The 16,503-nt window shown below is 53.1% G+C and overlaps 1 protein-coding gene across 15 annotated transcripts in view; it reads right to left on the bottom strand.

Annotated features, from left to right (window-relative positions):
• Window positions 1-9,693: 9,693 nt before the first annotated feature.
• Window positions 9,694-16,503, bottom strand: part of MRPS27 (mitochondrial ribosomal protein S27) — a 102,069-nt gene continuing 95,259 nt past the window's right edge. For 13 of the 15 annotated variants that reach the window (XM_051833253.3, XM_002721108.6, XM_089312571.1 and 10 more), the window contains 3 exons: window positions 15,088-15,230; window positions 13,130-13,300; window positions 9,694-10,960 (listed from right to left, as the gene is read on the bottom strand). In XM_051833253.3, coding sequence (XP_051689213.3) covers window positions 10,721-10,960; window positions 13,130-13,300; window positions 15,088-15,230 — 554 coding nt within the window. In that variant the 3' untranslated portion in view covers window positions 9,694-10,720. Of the gene's footprint in view, window positions 12,300-13,129; window positions 13,301-15,087; window positions 15,231-16,503 lie in introns of all 15 variants that reach the window. The other 2 variants (XM_089312576.1, XM_089312575.1) reach the window with 2 other exon arrangements.

The following is a 16,503-nucleotide window of genomic DNA, read 5'->3' as shown; positions in this document are numbered from 1 at the left end:
GGTCACGTGTCTGCTGTGCTGTCTTTGGCTTTTGTGTTCCTGAGCTGGACTCATCTGCCCACGTGGAACAGCCGAAGCCCCTGGGCCCGGGTGGTCCTGTTCTCAGGTGGGAGTCCACAGGGTCCCGCTGCTGTTTCCCGGTGGTCAACCTCTTTATCTTGTGTAACCAGGCCCGAGAGGGACAGAAACCAGGAGGTGAGCGGAAGGAGCTGTGCAAGTTATGCCTTAAATAAATAGACTTGGGGCCCTTGCTGTGGCATAGCAGGTAGGGCCGCTGCCTGCAGTGCCGACATCCCATATGGGTGCCGGTTCGAGTCCTGGCTGCTCCACTTCTGATCCAGCTCTCTGCTATGGCCTGGGAAAGCAGTAGAAGATGGCTCAGGTCCTTGGGCCCCTGCACCCGCTTGGGAGACGTGGAAGAAGCACCTGGCTCCTGGCTTCAGATCCACGTAGCTTTGGCCATTGTGGCCATTTGGGGAGTGATCCAGCGGATGGAAGACCCCCCTCTCTCTCTCCCCCTCTGCCTCTCCTTCTCTCTCTCTGTAACTCTGACTTTCAAATGAATGAATGAATGAATAAATAAATCTACTGGGACCAGCGTTGTTGGGTAGCGGGTTAAGCCCTGCCTGCAGTGCTAACCTCCCAGATGGATACTGGTTCACTTCCCGGCTGCTCCTCTTCCGATCCAGCTCTCTGTTATGGCCTGGGAAAGCAGTGGAGGATGGCCCAAGTCCTGGGGTCCCTGCACCCACGTGGGAGACCAGGAAGCAGTTCTTGGCTCTTGGTCCAGCCCCAGCCATTGCGGCCATTTGGGGGAGTGAACCAGCAGATGGAAGATCTCTCTTTTTCCCTCTCTCTAACTCTACCTTTCAAACAAATAAAATCAATCTTAAAAAACAAAATAGAAAATGAATAGATGACTGTAGCTGAAGGAGGGTGGATTTCCTGCACCAACTGTAAGCAAACAAAGAGCCACAATTTTTTTTTTTTTTTTGAAAGAGTTACAAAGAGGAGTGGCAGAGAGAAAGAGAGAGAGAGGTCTTCCATCCGCTGGTTCACTCCCCAGTTGGCCGCAACAGCCGGAGCTGCACCGATCTGAAGCCAGGAGCCAGGAACTGCTTCTGGGTCTCCCACGTGGGTGCAGGTGCCCAAGGACTTGGGCCATCTTCTACTGCTTTCCCAGGCCACAGCAGCAGCAGAGAGCTGGATTGGAAGAGGGGCAGCTGGGACTAGAACCGGCGCCCATATGGGATGCCGACGCCACAGGCGGAAGATTAACCTGCTGAGCCATGGCGCTGGGCCCCAAAGAGCCAGATTTGAATCCGAGCTCTGTTGGAGCTCCTTCTCTCCCCAGGGAAAAGAGCATCTGACAAGGTGGTCAGATTCCATGGACCCTTCCACGGCTGACCTGCTGGTGCTGTGGAAGCACTGGACTCAGCGGTTACGCCCAACACCTTAGCTACTTCTTAATTTTTGCTCATGACTGCAGAATATGCTGTATCATCTAACATCGTGTGCTGTGGGTCTGGCTCATACACAGGTGCCGAAAACTGTCAGGGAGAAGTGATTTATGTGTAACAGAGAATGCCAAGCAGGTGTCCTCTGCCCTCCTTGGAATTCCTGCACCTATACTTTGCACCTGTACCAGGGGATTTCAGGGTGAACACGCGCTGCTTGGGGAAGACGAGAGATGAGGACAGCGCGTTGTGATGGGAGTGCCTCAAGTTCAGGAGGGAGCTTGGGTGGCCAGCGGCGAAGCCCCAGAGATGTTGTCTAAGGTCTGAGGTCCCAGCTCTGAGCCCTGGGAGAGGAGTGAGGGAAGTGCCCAGGGAGCAAGTCCAGGCAAAGGCACCAGGTCACACAGGCCCAGCAGAGAGCACCGTCAGCACACATTGGGGGAGTACGGACCGCTCAAGATGGCAATGCATAATGGGATAACGGGCACCTCAGTTCCTCCACGTGGCCCCAGGAAGATGTGCTTCCAGCCCTTGGCCCTGTCTGCCTGCAGCCTCTCCCAAGTCATCGTCCTGTCACTCACATACACTCCATCCTAGCTCACCTTGTACCTCCAAAGCCGTGGGGCTGCCTGACCAGTCTGGTCAGAAATCACCATTTGCACGAAGGATTCTGTAATCCCTCCAGAAAGGAAAAGGTTAAGCCAGGTGAGCTCTCAGGGTGGGAAACGATCCCTCTAGAGATTTTAATTACACTTCTCAAACTAAAACAAAATAGTTGAGTAAGTGGTTTTCTAGTCCATGGTTGAACTGTTCAGTTCCGGAAACTCTGCTTTCTGGATTGAGCCTATGGGGACAAACCGTCCCCGTCCTGGTTTCCCAGCGCTGCCCTGTCCTGGGGACTGCTTGGGGGCCGGGTCACCCTAAGTGAACTCCGCCCTGTTTAAGTCCCACTCCCTGCCGACCTAGGCCCAGCAGATGGGAGAAGAGCTCATCTCTTTCCAGCTGAACCTTCTTTATACGTTGGAGAAAGCTTGCTTTTTTCCTGTCTCTCAAACAAAACAACAAAGATCTATTGAGGTCCTGTGACTGTATGTTCTCCCTCTGTCTGTTTTATCCATTCTGGATGCTTCTCTGTGTTCTCCCAATGGCCTTTTAGCACATTCCTGACTCCTGAGTTCTTGGCATCTCCCACAATTCCAGCTCCCCGTTTCCTCTTCAATCTTCTGTTGTATGTCTGAGACACTCACTGGCTGCCTGCGAGGTTTGTGTCACACCCAGTTCCTTTCATATGAGCAACTCTTCTGGCTAATTCTTGGGGAGTCACCAGCAGTGTTCGCAGTCGATGGAGGAAGGCTGATCAGGCTTGGTTCCCAGGGAGATCTCTGTACACCAGCCGACGCAGCTCTAGTTCGTGGTCCAGCTCATCCAGTTCATGATCGTGGCGGTCCCCACTCTGAGGAGCAACGCAGGCTACTTGAATGCAGCCTGAGTACCACGTGGGAGCTGATGCTGACTCCTCCAGCTGTGTCTGCAGCCAATACCTCTTCTCTGATCCTCAAAGTCACATCCAGTTGTCTGTTAAGATCTCCATTTGGATTTCCAATAGGGATCTCCAAAATATCCCAAATTTAACACGGCCCCACCCAAAACCCTCATTTCCCTCCCCAAACTGCCTCTACCTCTAGACTTTAATACTTTAGTCAACGGCAAATACATGGATACATAATTCCAGTTGTCCAGGTTAAAAAAAAATGGGGCCCATCAGCAAAAGTGCTCAACCTTGAAAATACACACCCAGTCCCATCCCTCGTACCCACATGCACTGCTGCTGTTCTTGTCCAAGCCAATCATTTCTGTCCTGGTTATTGTCACAGCCTCCCAATTTACCTTCCTGTTTCCTATCCCTGCCCTTGTGGCTTAGTCTCCATGTAGCAGCTGCTCTAGCTTTTTTTTTTTTTTTTGACAGGCAGAGTGGACAGTGAGAGAGAGACAGAGAGAAAGGTCTTCCTTTGCTGTTGGTTCACCCTCCAATGGCCGCCGCGGCAGGTGCGCTGCAGCCGGCGCACCACGATGATCCGAAGGCAGGAGCCAGGTGCTTCTCCTGGTCTCCCATGGGTACAGGGCCCAAGCACTTGGGCCATCCTCCACTGCACTTCCCGGGCCATAGAAGAGGGGCAACCAGGACAGAATCCGGAGCCCCGACCGGGACTAGAACCTGGTGTGCCAGTGCCGCAAGGCAGAGGATTAGCCTGTTGAGCCACGGTGCTGGCCAGCTGCTCTAGCTTCTAAAAATGCCCCATCAGAGGATGTCACCCTAGCTCAACAACTTCAAGCAGCCTGCCCGAGGAAAGCCCACTGCCCTAACTCACAGGCCAGGCCACCCCTTCTTTTACACCTCGCCTCTCTGCCTTACACACTCTACTCCAGCCACACTGGCTGCCTTGCTATTCCTCGGCTCCTCACACCTTCATCTCCAGGACTTGGTGCATTGCTGTGTCCGGCAGGCATGCTTCTCCCTAGGGGTGACTCCATGATTCTCAACCTCTCCCTCAAGGGGCTTTGTTCAAATCACACCTTCTAGGGAGGCTTTTCCTAAGCGCCCTGTTTTAAGTTGCAGCCTCCCCCACTTAACCAGCATCCTTGCTTTGTCTCATTATAATTTCTTGCTGTAGGATATATTACATACTTTTTAACCATCTACCTGCTTCCTTAGAATGTAAATGCCTATTTTGTTCCTTGTTGTGTCCTCAGTGCCTGTGTTAATAGTTCTACATGGTAGCTGTCCAATAAATGCTTGTTGAGTGAGTGAATGTGCAAATGTACCTCATCTCAGGTTGCCATGGCAGTTTTACATGGTGTATTAGATGAAGAGTGGGTTGGGGGTTGGCGATGCGGCATAGTGTGTTAAAGCTGCCACCTGCAGTGCCTGCATTCTATATGGGCGCTGGTTGGAGTCCTGGCTGCTCCCCTTCCGATCCAGCTCTCTGCTATGGTCTTGGAAAGCAGTAGAAGATGGCCCAAGTCCTTGGGCCCCCGGTTCCTGGCTTTGAATTGGTGCAGCTCTGGCTGTTGCGGCCATTTCGGGAGTGAGTCAGCAGATGGAAGGCCTCTCTCTCTGCCTCTCCTCTCTGTGTGTAACTTTCAAATAAATAATCTTAAAAAAAAAAAAAAAAAGAAAGAAAAGTGGCTTTGGACTCCGACACGGTTTAGTTCACACACTGTCCGCGTCGCATTCTGATTGCACTGAAGTCTGTTTACTGCTCTGCTCAATGTGGCTGATAGGCCCTGCCTGGCAGTGTTGCTTCAAGGGTGAGAGAGCATGTGTTTCATCAGGCAGGATAACGGGAATTCAATGAGAAGCCCTCAGCATGATGTCTGCAACCAAGAGGCGGGTGTGGCTGCCTGGGAAACTCACCCAACAGGGACTCACTGTCCTGTCCCCGGGGGAAACTCACACTGGGCGTTCTCGGTCTGTTTCACACACCATCATGGGCATATTAGCTTCTGAGACTATGTTAAGGATGAAAACGTTGAACTCCGCAGAGATGGAGCATCACAGGGGCCAAGAAAGCAAGCGACTCTCCTCCCCCTGGGCTGCTCGGGGGACGCCCTGTCCCTTTAAAAGCCTGCCTCACAGCCTTGACCCAGCGCTCACAGCCTGTAATGCATCTGTTTTCAGATACTTTTCGCAAGAACGTATTCATTGTTTTTGAACACATCCGGCTCGGATCTGCAATCTCTAACCTTCATAGATAATAAGCACACACAGCCCAAATAATATCTGGGTTTCAAGGAAGGTCCCAGTGCCCTCTGCTGCAATCTCGGGGCACCGCACGGTCCCTGGTTTGGGCTCCTTCTACTCTGCAGGCAGAGCGTCCTTATAGTAGTGCGCCAGGTCAGTGGAGAGCCTAAAGGACCAGGGGAGAGAAGAGGTTATCTTCAAGCCAAGAGGCTGTTATTTAGAGGAAAAACAAAAAAGACGTAATTGTGCTGACATAACGAGGTGGAACAGTACCCCCCTTTCCCCGTTTCCTCAAGAGGGGTCTTAAAGATTCATCCTTTTCAGAGCTTGAGAAGTTGATGAGAATACACTTGCACCACATTTCTGCATTTATGATTCACTGAAGTCCAAGATCTCTGAGGCCACGTGACAGGTCACCCCTTTCTCCCAGTGAGGGTGTCAGGCACCTGCCCTTGCTGGGGTCGCGGCCCCGCATCCGCCCTGCAGAACCCGAGATGGCCGACTCAGTTTACCCAGACAGCAGAATTATGATCATACCCTTTCCCCCAGGGGGTCCTTGTTTCGGAAGAATAGTGGCCCACCCTGTGTCACTGCATGTCTTATGTTCTCAGTTAGACAAGAGAGACCTAGCACTGAGTACTCTTCTGGCCTGAGAAACCGCAGTCGTAAATGAGCTCTCTGCCACCAGCATGTTTAGGTCTTATCTAGGTCACCACAATCTTCTGGGGGGACCGGTCCATACACACCGGGCCGGGCTTTCCAACCTCAGCGCCATGGACACTCTGCACACCGGAACGCTCCTCGTGGTGAGAAGCTCTTCTGTGCACTGTAACACGCTGGGCACCACTCTTGGCCGCTGTGTAGTAGATGCCCATAGCAGCTCTTCAGCTGCGACCATGGAAGATCCCCCAAGAGACCGCGAGGGTGCCTGCATCCCACACCTGCACCAGGCTCGATTCCTGCCTCAGCTTCCTGCTGGTGCAAACCCGGAAAGCAGCAGTGATGGCTCTAGTAACGGGCTTCCTGCCACTCACAGGGGAGACCCAGGTTCGGTTCCCGGCTTCTGGCTATCATGGGGGCGTCTGGGGAGTGAACCTGCAGATGGGAGTTGTTTCTGAAATAAAGAAAACAGAAAACTTGCAGACGTCCTACCAAGTCAGGACCCGCAGTCCTGGGCTTCCTCTGAGGACCGGGCCACTGCAGACGCTGCCCCGCACAGAGGACGGGGGAGTGTGCCAGCACCGCCCTAGGAGCAGGCCGGGAGTGTCCCTGACCAACACGGCGATGGAGTTCGTGGATGAACACGCAGCCACCTCGGCCCTCCGTGGACACCGCTGAGGGGTGTGCGCAGTCGCTCCAAGGGTCCCCGGCAGGGGCAAGCCCACCCCAAGCCACTCACGCAATCCTTCCTCCCCTCTCCGACTCCAGTCCTTCTCCGGGTCTGTCTTCACCTCCGACTGCTGTACTTGCACTCAAACTCCTGCTGTGGGGGGAGCACAAACCGACAGCCACCGCCCCAGTCTGGGAGTGTAGCCCTTCAAGTCAAATCCGGGTTGTCCCTGGCTCTTCAATCACGGAAGTGGACCCTGGCATCGAATCACTTCTCATAGCCTCTACTTTCCCATTTCTAAAAATGGAGCTGTAACCACATTCTTGTGGGTTAAACAAGGCAACGCCTATACGTTTAATATGGCTCCCATTATTGGTCTAGGACTTAGGAGATTTGTGCCAAGGCTGTGTCAGTTCCAAATCTCCTGTGTCGAGGTAGGTAAGTGGGACACAGGGGAGGCACAGAGAGAATTCTGATATTCTCCGGCCCCACCCACACCCTCCCACAGGCTCCCCACCTGCTGACAACTTGGGCCTACAGGACACTTTGTAGGATTCAAAGAGGCCTTCTCTGTATAAAACCCTCACCTAGTACCACATGGCTTCCAGCATCTCAGCCTGAAGACTTTCAGCCTGATAAATTAATTCTACCTTGGGCTGGAATGTGGCACAGCACGTTAAGTTGCCATCTTCAGTGCTGGCATCCTATATAGGCGCTGGTTCAAGTCCCGGCTGCTCCACTTCCGATCCAGCTCTCTGCTATGGCCTGGGAAAGCAGTGGAAGATGGCCCAAGTCCTTGGGCCCCTGCACCCATGTGGGAGACCCGGAGGAAGCTCCTGGCTCCTGGCTTTGGATTGATACAGCTCCAGCCGTTGCGGTCATTTGGGGAGTGAACCAGAGGATGGAAGACCTCTCTCTCACTCTCTGCCTCTCCTCTCTCTGTGTAACTCTTTCAAGTAAATAAATAAATCTTAAAAAAATAAAAATAATTCTATTCATAAATACTTATGGTAATGACAGCACTTTTTTTTAAAAAGATGTATTTATTTCTTTGAAAGGCAGAGTTACATAGAGAAAAGGGGGGGGGAGGAAGGGAGAGATCTTTCACTTATAGGTTCATTCCCCCAAATGGCTGTAAGGTCCAGGGCTGGGCCAAGCTGAAGTGAGGAGCCAGGAACTTCTTCCTGTAGGGGCCCAAGTATCTGGGCCAACTTCTGCTGCCTTCCCAGGAGCATTAGCAGGGAACTGGTTTGGAAGTGGGACTTGAACCAGCACCCACGCGGGACGCCAGCATTGCAGGCAGCGACTTTACTTGCTACGCCACAATGCCGGCCCCAGTGACTGTACTCTATGAGGACACAATCAATGACAAGACACATAGAGTGCCTGTCTTCCTGGAGTTTCCAGTTTGGTGCTGGGGGGTGGGCATTTCGCAGTGGTTAAAACAGCACTTGGGACACTCGCGTCCCATACTGGAGTGCCTGGGGCAAGTCCTGGCTCCTCCACTTATTTTTAATTTAATTTTTTATTTACTTGAAAGGCAGAGTTACAGAGAGAGGGTGAGGGTAAGGAAGAGCAGGAGTGAGAGAGAGAATCTTGGCTGGCGCCGTGGCTCAATAGACTAATCCTCCGCCTTGCGGTGCCAGCACACTGGGTTCTAGTCCCGGTTGGGGCACCGGATTCTGTCCCGGTTGCCCCTCTTCCAGGCCAGCTCTCTGCTGTGGCCAGGGAAGGCAGTGGAGGATGGCCCACGTGCTTGGGCCCTGCACCCCATGGGAGACCAGGAAAAGCACCTGGCTCCTGCCTTCGGATCAGCAGCGCACTGGCTGCGGCGGCCATTGGAGGGGGAACCAATGGCAAAGGAAGACCTTTCTCTCTGTCTCTCTCTCTCTCTCTCACTGTCCACTCTACCTGTCAAAAAAAAAAAAAAAAAAAGTTTGGTGATGAAAAGGCAACAAATAGGGTAGCCTGAGCCATGGAGGAACGGGCCTTTTGTTTTGTTAAGGGAATGAGCTCTCCAATCAGACATCAGGAGAGAAGATGCAAGATGGAGAGGAAATGCATGGTGGTCCCGGAGCAGTCAGGCAGGTCTGCAGTCAGAGTTAGAGTCAAAGTCTAACCCTGGAACACAGCGGAGATGCTGGCGAGAAACCCTAGTGAGAGCATCAACTGAGAAAGGCGGGCGTCCTGTGGCCTCAAACGTCTTTAACAAGGGACAGGGGCTCTAGTTCTGAAGGCAAGAGTCGGGGGCTTCTGCAGGGGAAGAGCCTCTCAGGATGAACGGGAGGGCCACGGAACTGAAGAGGACCGTGGAACTAAAGAGGACTGCCAAAATTTGCAGCAGACTCTCACCAGCGTAATTTTACAGCTGTGTCTGCCAATGCTCAGTAGGTCAGAAGCAAACAAACAAACAACTGCTGGTGTATCAGTCTCCTAGGGCTGTCAGAACCAAGTACCTCAAACTGGGCTCTTGACAAAACAAAGTTCTGGTGGCTTGAAGTCAGACACCAAGGTGTCAGCAGGCCCGGAGTCTCTCCGATGGTTCCAGGGGCACACTGTGGCGTCCCTCCACTTGTAGGTGCACCACTCCGGACATGGGGTCATCTTTTCTCCTGCTTGTCTGTCCCTGCATCTAAATTTTGCCTTTTAAAAATGTTTTAAGGGGCCAGCACTGTGGCATGATAGGTTAAACTGCTATCTGCAAAGTGGGCATCCCATATGGGTGCCAGTTTGAGTCCTGGCTACTCCACTTTCAATCCAGCTCCTTGATAATGACCTGGGAAAGCAGCAGCAGATGGCCCAAGTCTCAGCTGCTCCACTTCTGATCCAGTTCCTTGCTAATGCACCTGTGACGGCAGAAGATGGTTGCATCCACATGGGAGACCCAGATGGAGCTCCCGGCTCCGGCCAACCTCAACCCTGGCTGTTGTGGTCATTTGGGGAGTGAACCAGCGGATAGAAAACCTCTCTGTCTCTTCCTCTCCCTGTCACCCTGCTTTCCAATAAATGTTAAAAACAGGGTAAGTCTGTAGTGGTAGTGGTGGTGATGATGATTAGAAATGCTGGTCTGATGGGGAAGGAAGATTGAAAATAAGTTGCTCAAAATGATGGTAACGACATTGATGGTAACACTTCCTCTTTCTCCTCCAAAGATCACACACAAACAATGCCAGCACATTTATTTCCACAGGTTCTCGACAGAAGAGCACAGGCCTGAGGGAAAGCTGGCACTGCACTTCCCGGCAACAGGACACGGCGGGCAGCGGCCCTGGCCCGTGTCACAGAGGGGCAAACTCAGGGCACTTGCCGTCCCGACAGTCCTCATAGCCCCGTGCCCATCTCGCTGTCTCCAGCTTGGCATTCACAGGTTGTGCGTGTGTGCATGTGCACCAGCGGCTCATTGTGCTGATACAAAGCTTTGGAAAAAGTGACCCCAGTGTTGACGAAGGTGTCCTAGCCAGGACTGGCTTTCTCAAGAGCCCTTCCATTCTAAAAACGTCACTGTGGGTGCCTACACCTGGAAGTCCACAGGGTTCGTGCTATTGGGTTTACTCCTGCACTTCTCCCAGGGCAGGTCCGGAGAGGGAGGTGTGGTGGAAGGCAGAGCGTGGGTGTGTATGCACACCCTAGCCGGCTCTCAGCGCTGGCGAGGCGGCTCAGGGCACAGGCGTCGGCATGCGCACTGCACCTGGTCTCACGTGCCTGGGCTGGGAGACCCGGCTCTCAGCCTTACCTTCTCCTACCACCAGGAAGGTGCTGGGATTTTCAAAGCTGAAAATTGCCTCTGGTGCCCCTGGACCCCCACAGAAAGCCCCAAGAGCCCCCTACAGGTAGAGCTGGTGGCTTCGGTGGCTTGTGGACAGGTAGTGACAGCCTCTTGACAGTGGGACACAGGTGTCTGCGTTAGAGCAGGAGAAGCTTTGAGGAGGAAGCTGAGGCTGCTGCCCCCCGCTGCCGCATCCTGGGCTGGGTCACTGAGGTGCTGCTGGCAGGGTGGGGGTGGGGGGCTGTGGCCTGTCACGCAGACAGAGGCCGTAGCCCCCTGCTGCCACCCCCTGGGCCGAGTCACTGAGGAGCTGCTGGGGGTGGGGGTGGGGGTGCCCACGGCCTGTCACACAGAGGCCGTAGCCCCCTGCTGCCGCCCTCCGGCCCGGGCACTGAGGAGCTGCTGGAGGGGGGGCCCACGGCCTGTCACGCAGAAGCCTTTGCTGCTTGCCGGGCCTGGTGCTCCTTTCTCGCCTTCTCCCGCTGCTCCTGTTCCCTCTGGATCAGCTGCACCTGCTCCTGCCGCCACTGCTGCTGTTTCTGCTCGTAGGTGGCCAGGTCCTCGGCCTCGCAGCTGGGGAGCTGCTCCTTGACCAGCTGGGTGGTCAGAGTCACAAGGCTTTCTGATTCCACTCTGCCCAGGGCCTGGAGCTCGGCCTGCAAGGCCTGTGGGTGACAAGGAAGAAAGAGAAAGGGGGAGGAATACAAGAGGAGAGGAGATGAAGTCGGTGCAAACACACGCGTCTGCTGCAGAAGAGGCATGGCCTTCCACCCGGCTCGGTGATCTCCGGCCACTTCCTGCCACTCACGGCGCCACGTGCTGTTTCTGCCCTTCACTCACACCATCCGTGTGCAACAAGATCTGTGCTCCTGTTCTGGCCCAGACCCAACCAAGCAGCGAACTCCAAGCACGAGAATTCAAGATGCAAACAAAATGGCGGAGACGCCGGATAAACTGGAGCGAACCCTCCGCAGCATTTCCTTAGAAACACTGACACACTGCCTTCCGAGCGTTCCTCCCAACAGAGGGACATCCTTTCGGTTCCTCACTCCCGGCGTGCTCTCCTGCGCCGTGGCACGCTTGCACCTGCTGTGCTCCCCTGCGGGTCAGCCTCTCCGTCCGTCCCAGCAGCATCTGGACGGCAGCTCGGGTTGGTCAGTGCTTGACTCTGGGAGAAGGAAGGCATTAAAACCCGAATCTGCTTACGCCTTCCAAGATGCGAGGATCAGCCAGCACCACTTAGGGCCCTGCTGCAGCTCGTCCCACACAACCCCGGGTGTTCCACAAGCAAATGTGGCTCACCGGGCACAGCGGTGAGGCCTGCTCCCAGGAAGTGCACAGCTGTAGGGGAGGCGGAGTCCACGGGCTGAGGAGTGGCCCGAGACCTCGTGAGACGGGTCAGCCACATAAGAATGAGTCTAAACAGATGACCTCAGACTAGTAACAATGAAGACACGGGACGAAAAGGAAATGTACAATGACAATGATTCTCTCAGGTGTCACCCAGAGTGGGGTTTGAGGCCAAGGAGCAGGCCTGGGATGGGAGAATGAGGACTTGGGTCTGAGTCAGTGAACTTTGGTTCAAAGTCAATCAGTGGCTGGCGGGTCAGTCCCTCTGGGCCTTGTGGTTGTGCAACGTGGCGTGAGGGCTCCCTGAGCCAGGGCTCTGGTGAGGAGCAGGGCGGTGCAGTGACACGTGACACCCGGCCAGCAGGCATGAAGTCTCCAATCTCTTTTCCTTCAATTTTTATAAAAATGTGTCCACAGAAGAGTGATAGCTGAGAACTTAAAATAGGCACACAGCTCTGCCCTGGGAGACTCAAGGGACAGGAGTGGTCACTTCTGAGAGCGATGTAGCAACCCTGCTCTGTGTGAAGGTGGCAAGTGGTAATCCGTGGGGCTCAGCAGACTAAGTTTTCTTCAGCCAAATATGCCGAGTAGAGAGGAAAGATACTGCTCTGCTGCCAATTCTCGGTCTCAGGAAAGGGGATTGACACTTCCTTCCTGGTTTCAAATGACAGAACGGACCATGACCTTATAGAAGTACTGGGACAAACAGCTGCTACAGATACAAGAGAATCTCCCGATAACACGGGCAGTACCTTTCCCACGGCAGGTTCAGTATAACTCCTGAAGAAACAGAAATGCAACGACCCAGCGAAGTTTATAGCCACCTGTCCCCAAGTGTCACAAGAGGTCAGCGGGCATGGATGGGGCTAAGTCCCATTCCCCTGGTGCTGGGTCAGAAACAAAGCAAGCAAGACGCCAGGGGCTCAGACACTGACTCTCTCTCTCCCTTTCTCTCTGAGTCTCAACATGGAGCTCTTGGGGATGTACAGAGTCCACAGCTATCAAAGGGCCGGCCCAGGGAGAAATGGTGGGAACCTGTTCCAATCTTCCAGGCACATGAGACATGACAAAAAGCAGCCAAAGTCGAGCAACAGACGACGCCTGCCCCCATCCCGACCTGCTCACATGTGGCTCTGTCACAGCTAACTGGGTGCTGGGTCATTAACACGTGACCAGACCCTTCCCGCCTGGGGCGGGAGCCAGGCTGTGGCTGTGAGGAGGCAGCAGGCCCCCAGCAGGGACGAGTGTGTAGCCGCCTGCTGTGTTACGGAGCAACACTGCGACTGGTTAACTCGAGTACAGAAGGAACAGACACATTCCATTGCTCTCTCTTCAGACCACTTCCTGTGTGTAGCAATAAAAATGCCATTTTTGATGCCAGTTTTTAATGCCTTTGTGTGTGACACAAGGCCTCAGTCTGCCTGTCCCCACAGCAGAGGTGGAGGGAGTATGCACAGCTGACACTCAGTACCCGGCTGCTTTACCTGAAAGCGCTCCAGGTACTGGGGAAGCTTGGACTGCTCGGTCTCCTCGATGTCTAACTGCTCCACCAGGTGGGCTGGGCCCAGCGTGCCTTCGCCTTCCTGGGGCTGCTCTTCCAAGGCCTCGGCGGCTGGGGACGTCACAGCCTTCAGCACAGCGTCCAGCACGTCGAGCTGCAGAGCAGACAGAGGGTCAGGGACTGTGCATCGGGGCGGTCCGGATGCTCAGTGTGCAGACAGACTGGAGAAGGAGACAGGGCAAACAGGCCCTAAAAAACCAGGAGAGGATTACATACACTTGTAGCAAACGTGAATGGTTCTATTTGTCCACATAACACCGTATGTGTTGACTGGACAGAACACTCCGTACAAATTAGATGATGTAGATAAGCAAGCTAAGAATTATGTGCCTAAGCACCATCACATTCAAGCTGCATTTAATCAGCCAGGGAGGCACCGAGCAATGGCACCTGATGGGTGCTCGTGAACCTCTGCCATCCATGTCTATTTCCCTCAGTCAGTTTGGAACTGAAAAGACCACTGCAGACCACAACCAACAAGACGTCATGCTGAGTGCCTGGAAAAGCCTCTGGATGGGCAGGGGTCGCTCTCTGACAAAGACTTCAGCTCACAGAGTATCTGAAAATTAATAATCAGTGTCACCCACATGAGCTGTTGGCAAACACCAGAGATGCAAGCGTGGAGGTTTTGAGTGAGGTGACAGCTGTGACAGAAGCAGTACTGAAGAGCACAGGGTGGTTTTTGTTGAAGCCTCTCCTCCTCACTTTCACTGCAGCGTTCAGCTCCCTGGACCGCGGAGGGCCTAGTCTATCAGACGGCAGAGAAACACTGGCAAGGCCGGTGCACCTGCTGGATATGACCAGCCCTGTCCACATCACATAATGCAAATTCAGAAAATACTCCACAGCCTTTGATTACTACTGATACACTACACCCAACTCCTATGGAGTCAGGAAAAAAACAATGCAAATCTGGCTCCAATTGAAAGGGCTATTTCCCTGGCAAAAAATTTACATGTAATTTTATATCTTCCATCACCAGCACTGACCAGAGCAGTGTTGAAGCGTGTATCTTAGCAATGTATATCTTTTAGCCCAAACACGTGGCGAAGATTGTAACGGTTCACTAGATGTTAGTAGAAGGTGCCAGGCAGGTACCAGACCTGTGCACCATGCCTGCAATGAAGGCCAAGGGCACAGCCCATGGAATCAGGGTCAAGGCAACACAGACAAGCACCTCCAAGGGAACCTTCACACCCTGGCAAGGAGGCAGCCGACGTCTCTCCAGGCCTCACTCTGGGTATAAACGCACATGGCCAAGAGCGGACGCTGTGGCTGCCTGTGGGGCGGAGCACTCGTTGCATCTCCTGGGACCTAAGTCCAGTAAGTTCAGGGCATCACCCACTAGGGGTGAGCTGTGGGGACGGTGTTGTAGTCCAGGTGCAGCGACCCCCTGGGAACTCTGAGAGGCACATCGGACCCCGGCCTCAGCAGCATACGTTTACCAAGAACGGGTGAGTGCAGGAAAGCAAGCCTGCCACCTCTGGTGTCCAGATTCGCATCTGGAGAAAGAATGCTCCGTGGTCCTTCAGGACACGTGAGGGTACAGAAGTACCAGAAATGCTTAGAACGAACTCCCACCCACTCCTCGGTGCTCAGATTTCAGGGCTGGGGGTAGGGGGCGTTACGGAGCAGGAAGTGTTTTACTGAACTCAGCATGAGTTTCAGGGGAGGGGACTAGTTCTTCCAGACAATGAGTTATAAATCAGCATCCACCTCACTTTCCAGTGCTTTCCATCAGCAGCGCTCAGAATGTTCTGTGGTTGTCCACTCCTCTGAAAGTGCTAAGTACCTACTCCACCTAAAGTGCAGGGGTGGGGGAAGACGGTGAGAACAAAGTCCAAGGTCAACAGGTGGCCGAGTGAGGGCCCAGGAACCTACCGCTTCTCTGCACAGCTTTCTGTCTTCAGGGGAGGAGGCGGCCGTCGCCATCACTTGCAGGGCTCTGTCCAGGTAGCCTGGCTTCCACATCAGAGGCATGTTGTGGTACACGGCCCGCAGTCCTCGCTGCAGCTCCACCTTCCCTGGGGCCAAGAGGAACAATGAAGAAGGCCTCTCCACAACACCCCGCTGTGACCTGACGGCACAACGAGCATTTGCCTGGCAGCTCTACGTAGCCACAGGGAAGGATCAATCCAAATCCATCCCCAGAGCCTCAGCACAGCTGGTTGTGGCACTGCACTTAGATGGTGCAGAGGTGGAAACACTCGCTGTGGACATTTCTTACTACAAAGTTGTGCCGACTCATTTTCCCCCTTTTTCATTGGGGCTGGCAGAGAGTCTCACAAAGTGTGCAGGGCTGCAGGCCTCTGCAGGGGTCTCCCTACCTGCTTCTTAAGTGGGGCTTCCCTGGGATACACAGCAGATTCATAGAATGGCAAATGCCTGAAACAGCACTCTGGTCTCAGAATCAGCCCTTTAAGGCATTCAGATCTGGGTAAAAAGCCCATGAGAGTTTTTCAGGCATGGAAAGCTAAGACACTGTGGCAAAAAAATGACCTAAGTGAAAGATCTCTGTGAGTGAGATCCTAGTGGAAAGATCAGGCCATCAAAGAAGGAGGTACCTTTCTCTGAAGGGAGGAGAGAACTTCCACTTTGATTATGGCCTTGTCTAAATAAAGTCAGAGTTTGTGAACTCAAGAGGCTTCCACAGTCTTCGCAGCTCATGACAAGAGCCTCAGGAGATTACTAATGTCATAAATAAGAGTGTCAATTATTCGATCAACAGCAGGAGTCACTGTGCACTTACTCCCCATGTAGGATCTCTGTCCTTAATGTGTTGGACTATGAGAATTAATGGTAAAAATAGTCTTCAAACAGTATTTTATACTTGGTGTGTCTGTGTGGGTGCAAACTGTTGAAATCTTTACTTAGTATATACTAAGTTGATCTTCTGTATATAAAAATAATTAAAACTGAATCTTGATGAAGAATGGGATGGGAGAGGGAGTAGGAAATGGGATGGTTTGCGGGTGGGAGGGTGGTTATGGGGGAAAAACCGCTATAATCCTAAAGTGTACTTTCGAAATTTATATTTATTAAATAAAAGTTTTCTAAAAAAACTAACCAAACAAACAAAGTGAGGCTTCCTTAGCAAGCAAGTCAGCTGAGAAACCATTTCTGTTTCAAGAACCAAATCTTCCTTAGGAAAAGCAATCCCACAACTTTCCTACAGTGAAAATCTTGTCAACATCTGACAACTTTTCCTACCAAGCAATGTTTGGCATTTTCCAAAATATTCCAAAACAGCTGTGACTTTAGGAAGAAAGAAACTTGCTCTTTTTCCCTTTCTTTGGG

This window comes from Oryctolagus cuniculus, chromosome 14, assembly GCF_051225735.1.
Source record: "Oryctolagus cuniculus isolate XC-2025 breed Fujian yellow rabbit chromosome 14, ASM5122573v1, whole genome shotgun sequence".
NCBI lineage: Eukaryota > Metazoa > Chordata > Mammalia > Lagomorpha > Leporidae > Oryctolagus > Oryctolagus cuniculus.
Note: the sequence above shows the minus strand (reverse complement) of the source record. Positions and strands in the feature narration are given on the sequence as shown.